Here is a 12,922-nt window from a genome sequence, read left to right as displayed (position 1 = left end):
GTGCAATTGTAGTGGCTATGGCCAATGTAAGTAAAGATCCTGACTATAATGCAGTTAGAAAGGATAGGGCAAATAGGCAAACAATCAGGGCTCAGGACTATATTCAGCAGACGCTTTCTCCCAGCCTACTACTCTTACAACAGCGGAATTAGCCGTCTACTCAAGGCTGGTAGCACGGCGGCTGCTCAACTGGATTTCTTCGGTGAGAAGCCCCTCCGGTTCAAAAAGAAGGTCTCCCTGATCACTTGAGCTACCACACTCCAGCACATCTGCATATTTGTCCTCTCATCGCTGAAACTTGCTGTTCATGTTCTTTGTTGATACTCTTTTTAGTTTATTCTTCTGTTATTAATATTTGTTATTACTTTGTTATTACTATTGTTATCACTATTTGTTATTACTATTGTTATCACTATTTGTTATTACTTGCTATCACTATTTATTATCACTTTGTTATTACCATTGTTATTACTTTTCTAGTTAGTAATATTGCAAATGCCATCTAAATTGTTACACATATTTTGTAAAAAGGTGCAATCCGTTGGGAAATAAATAAATAAATAAATAAATAAATAAACTTGTGCGTCGAGCTAGGGTTGAAATGCCAGAGGGTGGAGCTGGGATCCCGGAACTTGAAAAATTTCAGGGGTTTTTGAGGGACTACAAAATTGTCGTGTACAACTATGACAGGAAAGGACGTGATGTCTACTTTGAGGGAAATGTAGAGAACCCTAAGTTCCAAATTAACTTGTTGTTTCACAATGGACACTACAATGTGATTAATTGTTTGACTGCTGCTTTTGTTTGTAATTATTTCTGTGAAGCCTGTCATGTACCCTACGATCATAAAAGAGAGCATCGTTGCTCAAACATTTGCCCACAGTGTCAAACTATCTCACCTCCCTGTGTAGTGGAGAGTGGTGGTGTTCTGTGCCCTAAATGTAACATGACTTATAAAAATCAGAGATGTTTTATCGCGCATCAAGCTGATAGATGTAAAAATGTAAAGAAATGTCTAGACTGTGGGAAATTGGTTTGGATTAGAGATCGATCTAAGCCTCATAAATGTGGTGAAGTATATTGCAAACCTTGCAGTTCATTTGAAGAACCTAACCACAAATGCTATATGAAACCTGACACAAGAAAGCCTAAATCTAAAGAGTTTTTGTTTATTTTCTTTGACTTGGAAACCCGTCAAGATGAGTCTCTGCCCTCAGATCCTGAGTCTAAATTGCATCAAGTGAACTTGTGTGTGTCACAACAGTTTTGTTATCAGTGTATTGAGGCTAAATTTTGTATGGCTTGTAAAAATCGTACACGAGTGTTTAGTTCTGAACCAGTCACTCAGTTAATGGACTATGTGATGCAAGTCCGTAGAAATTTTAAAGATGTATGTGTTATTGCACACAATGGGCAGGGTTTTGATTTCCAGTTTTTGCTCAAATATGTGTTGGAGGATACAAAGCTTACTCCAAAACTTGTAATGCGGGGAACTAAGGTCATTTTGATGGAGATTGACAATGTGAGGTTTGTTGATTCACTTAGTTATTTCCCTATGCCTCTTGCTGCACTGCCCAAAGCCTTTGACTTGCCCCCGGAAAAGAAGAAAGGCTATTTCCCCCACCTCTTTAACACTCTTAAGAATCAAAATTATGTGGGCTCTATGCCGCCAAAGGAGTTTTACTGCCCAGAATCTATGTTTGAAAAATCATATAAAGATTTTGAAAACTGGTATAATGATCAAGTTGCAAACCAAGTTATATTTGACTTTAAGAAAGAAATTCTCGAGTATTGTATGTCGGACGTTGATATCTTGGCCCAAGCTTGCTTAAAGTTCCGTTCAATTTTTCTGCAAGAGTGTAATGTTGACCCGTTTCTTGAAGCTGTAACCATCGCCAGTGCATGCAATTTGGCCTTCCATCGGAACTTTTTGAAGAAAAATACCATTGGCATCGTTCCTAAAAACGGGTATAGGCTTGCAGACGCTCAGTCGGCTATTGCTTTACAGTGGCTATCGTGGGAAGAGGAGAAACGTGGAGTTAGAATTGAACACGCTGGTCGTGGAAAAGAAGTTAAGATCAATAAACTGAAAGTAGATGGGTTTGACGGTCAGAATATTTACGAATTTCAAGGCTGCTACTGGCACGGCTGTCCCAAATGCTTTCCCTACGACCGTGAACTTGCTTTGAAAGAGGATCCCTCTGACTCACTTCACTTGCGATATGAACGGACTAAAACTAAAATAGCAAAGTTGGGCGATAACGTCGTACAAATGTGGGAATGTGAATTTAGAAAGTTAAAAAAGACGGAAAACCTAAAACATCTAGACAAGCTGCCGATTCTCAACAATTTACCTCTGAATCCGAGGCAAGCATTTTTTGGGGGCCGAACCGGGAATGCCAAAACCTATCACAAATGCGCCGAAGGGGAAACCATTGAATACGTGGATGTATGCTCTCTCTATCCCTGGGTATGTAAATACGGCAAGTACCCTGTAGGGCATCCGACAATCTATGTAGGAGACAAAGAGTGTAGACAGAGAGGTCTCAATGTTGAGGGTCTATTAAAGTGTAAAGTACTTCCACCTCGTGAGCTCTATCACCCCGTTCTCCCAGCCAAAATGAATGACAAGTTAATGTTTGTTTTGTGCGCGACTTGTGGAGATGGTCAGATTCAAAGTGATTGCGACCACGAAAGTGGTGACAGAGCACTTATTGGGACCTGGACCATGGACGAAGTTCGTAAAGCTGTAGAAAAGGGCTATGTTGTACTCGACATGTATGAACTTTGGGAGTATAAGGTAGCCACATATGAAAACGGTGGGTTGTTTACTGACTTTATAAATAAATTTTTAAAAATGAAACAGGAAGCATCTGGGTTCCCGGGCTGGTGTGAAACAGACGAGGACAAAAACAAGTACATCGACGACTATTTTAAGAAAGAGGGTGTCCAACTAGAAAAAGACAAAATTGTAAAAAATGGTGGATTAAGGTCGTTAGCTAAGCTTATGTTGAACTCGTTTTGGGGAAAATTTGGACAGCGTGAAAATCAGACAAAAGCTACGATTGTCAGGGACCCAAAAACACTTTTCAAAATGTTAACTAGCTCTGAAATTGATGTAAATAGAGTACAGATTGTCAATGATGAGGTTCTTGTTGTTAGCTGGGAGTACATTGAGGAGGTTGGGGAGCCATTGCAAAATGTAAATGTTGTGTTGGCAGCTTACACTACTGCCCAAGCGAGATTGAAGCTCTATGAGCATCTAGATGCTTTGGGTGGTCAAGTGTTGTATTATGATACTGATTCTGTATTGTATGTATACAAGGGTGGTTTGTATAGAGTTCCCACGGGAGATTATCTAGGGGAAATGACCGATGAGTTGGCCGAGTATGGACCAGGTTCATACATAACAGAGTTTGTATCCGGAGGGCCAAAAACCTATGCATACCTCGTGTGGTCAACAAACAAACAAAAATTGATTCCCGTTTGTAAAGTAAAAGGGCTTACATTAAATATGAAAACTTCTAAAAAGATTGGATTTGACAGTTTGAAAGAGATGGTCCTTGGTGATGCTGCACAAACAATGGACATTGAGGAAAATAGAATCAGACGAACAAAGGATAGGAATATAGTTACAATCAGTGAGGTCAAACAGTTTAAAATTACGGGGCCAAAAAGGAAACATGGTAGCAATTATGATACACTTCCATATGGGTTTAAAATTCAAAAAAACTCACCAAGATCTCAACTCCTGAATCACTATCACTATCACTGTCACTCAGCTCCTCCCAGTCCCCAATATCTACCTCGTTCCACCCGTTCCACCCTCCCGGGCCCCAATTGACCCCAAATTCCGAATCTGTGTCTGAATCGTTGTCTTCTTCACTCAAATTCAAAAATTCACATACTCTGCGATATAAATAATGTTGAACAAAATCACTAACGACCAGCATCAGAGAGATCATGTTGGACACTGAACACATGTTGCACATGTGTTGCGCTCCCCTCTCCACTATCACTACATACCTTTATGGTGGCATATTCTGTGTTTCTTGGTGGTAACGGTGGTGGCCTGAGATCCAAGGGTCGAAGTTCTTCGTAGATTGGCTCCACCGGTCTAAGAAATACCACCCTTGTCTTGACGATAAATGGCGACGGCTCGTCGCGCTTGATGGAGAATATCCAGCCGAAACACGATGCGAAACACATGGTGGCTAGGATCCAACTGGAGTGGGGCTATTTTTGAATGTGTTTGTACATTGAGGCGCTCAAATCTGGAGGGACTTGAGCTACTCCTTGTGCATGTGTGAATGCTGGTCACTGGCGTGGCTGACTAAAAAGCCCGCAAACCATGTGTGAAGGTCACTGGCACGGCTGACTAAAAAGCCTGTAAACCATGTATGAAGGTCACTGGCGCGGCTGAAAGGCCCGTAAACCATGTGTGGAGGGGTGAGTGTCATTCCACTTGGAACCTTCTCGCCACCATGTTGTCCCTACTTGAGCTCTCAGCTAGAACAATTACTGATAACATGTTTCTTTTGAGTGCTGTAAAGCAAGCAGCAATCCCACCTGTGATTAAAGATTACATATTCAATTACCACTATGAAAACTGTGGCTATGTCTACTACCATATTTGTTTTCTCGACAATGAAGAGTTTTGTAAGGATTGTGGAGAGGCAGCGAATATTTCTTTTCGGTGGTTTGGAACAATTGTATGTGTACCAAAATTTAAGACTCCAAGAGATAGATGCACCATCTGTGCAGCACGTCTATACAATTGGACCAGATTGAGAAGATGTTCCTGTCTACAATCTTTGATCCCATCCTTGAGAAGGTGGTAAGAGAAATTTTGGGGGATCGGAGGTGGCAACTAGTTTGTTTTTGGAGGCCATCACGAGCTGCGGCGGTGGAGGGGCCGCAGCTTTTCTGGGGGGGAAAATAAAAAGACCATTCTATTTGGAACCTTCTTGCCATCATGTTGTCCCTGTCTGAGCTTTCAATTAGGGAGATTTGCACAAACGTTATCCTTTTCCCTTATGTAAAAGAAAGTGTTGATCTTCCATCAACGCTAAGGCAGGACGTTTTGAGCTATCATAGGGAAAACTGCGGTTATGTAACCCTAAACTACTACGAGTCTTTTAGAGGCTCCAGTAGGTTATGTATTGACTGTGGAAGAATGGTTGATCTGCCTTCTTGTTTTTCTACATGTATCCAAAGTTTAAAGTCCCAAAAGAAACATGCTGCATTTGCATGGCTCCTTTATTTATCTTCCATAAAGTCACTTGTAAATATTGTAAAAACTAAATGTTTGTAAAACAAAAAAATAAACGGAGGTGGCAACTAGTTTGTATTTGGAGGCCATCACGAGCTGCGGCGGTGGAGGGGCCGCAGCATTTCTAAAAAACTTAATAAATTATCAATACACTGTCAAGTTGTATCATTTTAACAATGGATGTTAGACGTGCTATAGCTGAAGAGCTACACAAACCTGCTAGAAAGAATTACACTAGACGGAAAGTGACTCTTAAAGGGTTGAATGATTTGTACCAGGCCGATCTCGTAGAGATGCAGCCTTATGCAAAGCTAAATAAAGGTAATCGGTACATCATGACTATGATCAATTGTTTTTCAAAACTCGGTTTTGCAGTCCCATTAAAAGATAAGACAGGTCCGGCAGTTGCCAAGGCACTTGAACCTATATTGATAAAACATAAGATGAAACACTTTCAAACCGATCAGGGGACCGAATGGTTTAATAAACATATTGGTGCTCTCATGAAAAAGTATAAAATTAACCATTATTCTACGTTTTCTGATTTAAAAGCTAGTATCGTGGAAAGATATAACAGAACTTTGAAACAGTGGATGTGGAAAGAGTTTACCGCAAAGGGTACATATGAATGGTTGTCGTTACTTCCTGATATTCTCAAACGATATAATAACTCGGTACACAAAACAATTGGTATGAAACCAAAAGATGTGAAACAAAAGAATGTAAAGGAAATATTAAAAAGGATAAACAAGAAGGGAAAAAGGGTGGTACCAAAATTTAAACTGGGGGATAGTGTTAGGATTAGTAAGTATAAAAGAGTTTTTACTAAAGGCTATCTGCCAAACTGGACAAACGAGGTTTTCACCATTTACGCCATCAAACCAACAAAACCACCTACATATATACTCAAAGACCATAACGGTGAAATACTAAAGGGAGGGTTTTATGAACAGGAGCTAAATAAATCAAAGACCGGAGATGTATATTTAGTTGAAAGAGTGTTACAGCGGAAAGGAGATAAAATAAAAGTCAGATGGCTTGGCTTTGACAGGAAAAGCGACACGTGGCTTAGTAAAAGCGACATTCTTATTTAGAGCATCCGGTGACGGCTCCGTGTAGATCAAGCAGCTGCATCCGGACGTATTTATAAACGATAGGGTGAGTGTGCTACATCAGTTGACCACGATGCGTGTGGCACAGCAGAGTCCCCCTTTGACGGTAAAAAACTATGACGAGTATCTCGGCGAGGGTCTGGCATCTAAAAATAAACATGGCCATCTGCTACCAGACTCAATTCGCGGGATCCTTTCAGGCCCCAGCAACTCGGGTAAAACAAATGTTGTGTTTAATTTATTATTCGATCCAAATGGTCTTGTTTTTGAAAATATCTACATTTTCTGTAAATCCCTTAATCAGCCCAAATACCAGTTTTTACCATTGGCTCTGCCTAAGGAAATTGGTTACTTTGCATATGGTGACAACAACTTGGTAGTTCATCCAAATAAGGCTAAACAGCATTCAATAATGATATTTGACGATATATCCTGTGAGAAACACAACAACATTACAAACTATTTCACTATGGGTAGGCATAACAATATTGACACCTTTTATTTGGGGCAGACGTATAGTGCTATACCAAAGCAGCTTATCAGAGACAACGCAAACCTTTTAATACTATTCCAACAGGATGATATGAATTTACGACATGTATATAGCGACCATGTCACTACCGACATGCCATTTGATAAATTCAAACAGTTGTGTTCACTGGCGTGGAAAGACAATCATGGGTTCTTAGTTATCGACAAGACTCGGGACACTAATAAAGGAAGATACCGTATAGGATTTGACAGTTTCATTGAGGAGTTATAATGGTTAACATCTACACCTACAACGACCTTAGAGGTTACGATACCAAACTTCATAATGTTAAATCTAATCTTTGCACATATTACTATTCCGATAGGAAAAAGTTTTGTGGAAACTATTGTAGCAGAAAAGGACGTCATGGTCACAAGTACAATAGGCGGTGTTGGAGACATAAAGTGCCAAAACAGAGCGCTGTACTACCCCCGGTTATCTTGTTAATGATATCTGCAAGTGAACGTACGTATAACCGTGAAATCTGGATTAGATTTTTGGAAAAATGCGAAGAAAAGAAAGTTCCTCTTGAACTGGTGGTCTATCATGAAGATATGAACAACTGCACAGTTAGAGAGTCCCATAATATAATTTCAAGATTTAGACCGTTTCCGGATATTTTTGGTAAGGTTTTACCATTGCGCAACCTTCATGGTAGCATAAACTTTACTCAGATTTACCTCCGAATGCTCGAATACGGTTGCAATATTCCCCACGCAGCAAGATGTATAGTATTGACTGAACGGACTCTACCAATAAGATCACCTCTGACGATTTATAAAACTGCGATGGCGTCGAAATGCCATATCGATGTGAGTTATAATGTAGCATATGGTCCGGTACCTCCGGGATTACCGAGATCTCGTGGTAAACCTTATGCCGGGGTAAACAACTTGTGCCAAGGACTGTTTACAACAGAATTTCTAAAGGCTGCGTTGCCAACTTTACAACAATATAGCGAACGTTTTGGAATAAGTTTCAATAATGGTGTGTATACGATAACTGATCGTCAACTGTTTGACCAGTGGCGTGTGTTCACTGGAGCGAATCCAAGTGAATTTTGGTTATTGAACTCGTTTCTGTTACACCACAATGAGATGAAGCGTCCAATGTCTTTTTTGCAGAGGTATATGGAAAAAAGTTACGTTAGTGAGCGGTATACCGTAGCGGAAATACCACAATGGAGAGATAATTGGAAAAGAACGTTTGTTTTTCGAAATTGGTCAAAAAGGTACACTATTCCGCAATTTGATCTAGTGACAAAGAGATACTACCGAGATATAGATATTACCTCGGGCATATCTTTGAAAGAAGTAGTGCACTACCTACGTAAACATAAAAAACGTGCACTATTTTTTCGACAGATTGAATTGCCTTAAGAGGCTAGCTGTGGTGTTTTAGGCTCATTATCAAAGATGACGCGGAAGAATAAACATCTCACCCTGCAAATAGCAGAGTTGAAAGAAGCAGTTAGGCGTAAATTTAGACAGTTTAAAGATGGTAGTGTGGAGAGTGAAAAACTGTTGGAACAGCAATACAAACCGTTAATTAGAGAACTGAAAAAAGGCGAACTAAAAACAGATGTTAAAATTGAACAGCTTTCTAAAGAAGAGCCAATGGACTATGAGAGTGATGACGATGATTACATTGGTCAACCGTTTAACCAGAAGCCATATCAACACCTAGAGCTGAAACTAGTCAATTGGAAGAGGTTGTTTCGTCTCCATTAGGCTTTCAAACAGCATCCAAGTACATTGAAGAGCAGTTTGAGAACCCGTTAACTAGAAAATATATGACCCAGTTTATACGAGATGCCGGTGGAAAACATAGAACTATTGACCACGACTATGGTCCAAGGTTTGATGAAAGAGGAAAAACTTTAATGATTGGAAACAAGGTGGTGGAATTTGACACTGACGGTACCATTATTGTTAACAACACGAGATACCCACCTTCCGAGTGGCTCTATGAGCTTATATTTAAAAGACTGCCAAACAGCGATGTGTATACAGAGGACGATCTAAATGCCTACAAAAGTATATTGATTGCATCAAATGCTCACAAAAAGGGATATAATTTTGACAATCAAATCAGACGTGATAGTAGTTTGAAATACAGACACGTGATCAAGGATCTGTTCCCCGTCAGACAGGGTAGAGGAATATCGTGGAAAAGTACAAAGTCTCGCGATATAGTGCATTGGGATAATCCCAACTAGTTGGTCGATAGACTAAAACTGTTGGTAGCATCAGCTGAAACGGGAAATACTTCACACAGCAACGAGATTGTAAACATTGTAGAGGAACTGCACGAAGCAGGATACATAAAAGGTAGCGGAAACAGTCGATACTAGTCAGTCTCACGATGGGCATAGACAAGTTTGGACGTTATACTAAGAAGGAGAAGGGTCTTGTTGGGCCCAAAGGCGAAGGCTTTGCATTATCACAGGATGGTAGCTACGATATGCAAGGTAAACGTCTGTGCAATGTCGACGATCCAAAAGACAATCTTGATGCGATGAATTTCAGATCGCATGCGAATTCACTTTTAAACTGTATGACACTGCAAAGTGGTCATTTTGATGCTCAAAACACACGTGTATGTAACATAGCTGATCCAGTTGATGTTAAAGATGCGGTAACAAAACAATATATGGATCTTCATACCCCGCTAAAGTTCTCTGACGCCACCGCATACTCGATACACCATTACCGGCTGCAAGATGTTGCTCCACCAAAGGCGGATGGAGATGCCGTTAACCTATAATTTCTCAAGGAAAACACTATAACACGAGGTGCGGGGTCTTTTGATGCAAAACAGTTGGTCATACAGAATGTTGCCTCCCCAGTTGCCAACAAAGACGCTGTAAATCTCGAGTATTTCAATAAAAACACGTTGCAAAAAAATAAAAATGGAGCTTTTGATGTTAAAAATACAGTTATTCAGAATGTGGCACCCCCTAGTAAAGGGGGAGATGCCGTAAATAAACAATACTTGGACAATCACACACCTTTACAAGGCGGACTAGCATGGAATTTCAAGAATAAACGGTTAGGACAGGTGTCCGATCCTGCCCACATTCACGATGCGGTTACCTTGCAATATCTACAAAATAATTCAATTTTACCCGATAAAGATAAACATTGGGACGTTAAAAGTAAACGGCTAACAAATGTAGGTAAACCACGGTGGTTAAACGATGCTGTAAACAAAGAATATCTCAAGGAAGTGATGGCAGATCTGGCCTATACACTGTACAAACAGATAAACAGGGGGAGGGCTAGTTTCCCTAGTTTTGAAGATTGGAATACACAGGTTGTCCGAGAGCAGTCTACATGGGATGACCTTTTTAAAACATTGTAGTATGTGTTAGTCATCAGTTATAAAATGGCAGGCAAGAGGAAAACATCGGTTAGACGCAGACGAGCAGTCACAGGAAGAGGTATTATATCCTCCGTTGTAAACAAGGCTGTAGATTTATTACCTTTTGAAGCTCACTTACCTGGTTATAATTACTGTGGGCCAGGTACAAAATTAGCCAAAAGATTAGCTAGAGGTGACAAAGGAATCAACGGATTAGACGAAGCTTGCAAACAGCACGACATTGCGTACTCGCAATACAAAGATTCCGAGAACAGACGGCAGGCCGACGCTGAGTTGGCCGAGCGCGCGTGGCGACGATTTAAATCCTCAGACGCATCTTTGGCTGAAAAAGCAGCTGCTTGGGCTGTTACTACAGCTATGAAGACTAAAACAAAGTTAGGGGGTGGTAAAAAGAAGAAGAAAAGCCCCGTTAAGCGTAAATCTCCCACAAAGGGAAACGGGTTGTACCTTAGACCGTACCCAAAGGGTAAAGGTTTGTACCTAAGACCTTACCCAAAACAAGGGGCCGGTAAGAAAAAGACAAAGAAAAGAGTTGGTAAAAAAAAAGCTCGATCCCGATAAGGCCTTTGACAAATTATGATTTATTACACTATGCAAAAGAACTACGTATACCACACTTTAGAGGAGTTTATATGAGAGACACTCTCCCTAGCGCACCAAAAGAAAATGAATCGGCTATTGTAAACTTGGATTCTAGTTTCGGCAACGGTACTCACTGGGTGTGTTATAAAAAGGTAAAGGATATCGTGTACTATTTCGATAGTTTTGGTAATCTCAAGCCACCACGTGAACTTTTACAGTATTTTGGTAACTGCGACATTTACTATAACTACGAGCGGAAGCAAAATTTCAATTCAGTTGTATGCGGACACTTGTGCTTACAGTTTCTCGACAATGTTTAGCTTGAGTGGAAGAGGTTCCTATGTTTCAAAAGATTACTTCCCATCTGTTGACGTTAGTGAAGGAGAATGGGAGATTGGTCTTATAGACTTGATGACGTTTCACTCGATCCCAAATATTGAAGCGGGTAAAAATAACAAATTTTATTACGGCGATGGTAGAATGATTGAAATAGCTGAAGGGGCATATGAGATTGAAGATTTAGAAACTGCTCTAAAAGAAAAAGTAGGGAAGGATGTGGAATTGGAATTAAAAGCAAATAACAATACGCTAAAATCGGAAATAAAGTGTAGCCAAGCTATTGATTTTACACAAAGTAACACGCTTGCTCCACTACTGGGTTTTGATAGTAAAACTTTGAAAGCAGGTGAAAAACACGCTTCCGACAGAACAGTAAGCATCATTAATGTAAACGTAATACGCGTAGAGTGTAATATAGTTCGAGGCTCGTATGACAATGGAGCTGAGGGCCATGTTATACACGAGTTCTACCCAAACGTGGGTCCGGGCTATAAAATAGTGGAGGTACCCAACACAATCATTTATTTGCCTGTGAACGTCAAGAGGATAAACAACGTTACAATCACTCTCAAAGATCAAAACGGTGAGAGAATCAACTTGAGAAACGAAAATATATCCATCAGGCTGCATATAAGAAGGAAAAATGGGTTTGGTATTTAGGGAGGTCACAAAATCTTTACCCATCAGTAAGCGTCAAGACACTGTACGGTTAACATCAACCAATACAAAGTTTTTGCGTTTATTAGGATTTAAAGTTCAAGATGCTGGACATAGAAAATAAAGCAGAGTACAGTGATGTAATCACAGGTATTGAGTTTCACACTCATAAACCGTACGCTTCATCGACCTTTAAGAATAACGATGAGATACGTATACCAATCAGTCAACAGGATATAATAACTGCACCGTTTGACAGTACTCTCCATATCGTGGGTAGGGTTAGCGGAAAGAAACAGGATGGAACTGCTGCAGAAGTTCATTTCGTCAATAATGCTGTAGCGTTTCTTTTTGATGATATTAGATATGAAATCGGGGGTGTCGAGGTCGATCGAATAAAAAATGTAGGTATAACAACCACCATTAAAAATCTGTTATCGGTACAACAGGGTGAACTAGAAAGTTTAAAAAACGCTTGTTGGTTAGGACCTGGAAAATCAGATAAAATTACAGAGTTTTCATTCAGTGTTCCTTTGCACATGTTGCTGGGTTTTGCCGAGGACTATAAGCGTGTAATTGCTAATGTCAGACAAGAATTGATTCTTTTGCGGTCATCGACCGATTTAAACGCAGTACACAGTACAAATGCTGCTGAAGTAGTTTTGGAAATTACAGGGGTATACTGGAGGGTGCCACACGTTACCGTATCTGATCCTTACCGTTTGAAACTACTAAAGATGATTGAAAAAGATACAAAGGTACATTTACCGTTTAGATCGTGGGAACTGCACGAGTATCCATCAGTACCACAGACCACTTTACAATCGTGGACTGTAAAGACCTCCAATCAGCTTGAAAAACCCCGTTACGTAATTGTAGGATTTCAGACTAGTCGCAAGAATGACATAAAAAAGGACATGTCATGTTTTGATGCTTGCGATCTAAAAAATATTAAAGTTTATTTAAATTCGCAGTACTATCCATATGATAACATTCACGGTGATTGGTCTATCTTCTATGAAATGTTTTTCCGTTTCCATTCTT

General features: G+C 40.1%; 1 protein-coding gene across 1 annotated transcript; it reads left to right on the top strand.

Moving 5' to 3' along the window:
* Nucleotides 1-1,126: 1,126 nt before the first annotated feature.
* On the top strand, nucleotides 1,127-3,844 carry LOC128997480 (uncharacterized). Its single transcript, XM_054423119.1, has 2 exons — nucleotides 1,127-3,398; nucleotides 3,783-3,844. The coding sequence occupies exons 1-2, from the start codon at nucleotides 1,127-1,129 to the stop codon at nucleotides 3,842-3,844; spliced, it is 2,334 nt and encodes a 777-aa protein (XP_054279094.1).
* The last annotated feature ends 9,078 nt before the right edge of the window (nucleotides 3,845-12,922 follow it).

This window comes from Macrosteles quadrilineatus, unplaced genomic scaffold (assembly GCF_028750875.1).
Source record: "Macrosteles quadrilineatus isolate MER2022 unplaced genomic scaffold, UCM_ALF_1.0 Scaffold_6__1_contigs__length_79288215, whole genome shotgun sequence".
In the NCBI taxonomy this organism is placed as follows: Eukaryota; Metazoa; Arthropoda; class Insecta; order Hemiptera; family Cicadellidae; genus Macrosteles; species Macrosteles quadrilineatus.
This window is presented reverse-complemented; position numbering and strand designations above follow the sequence as displayed.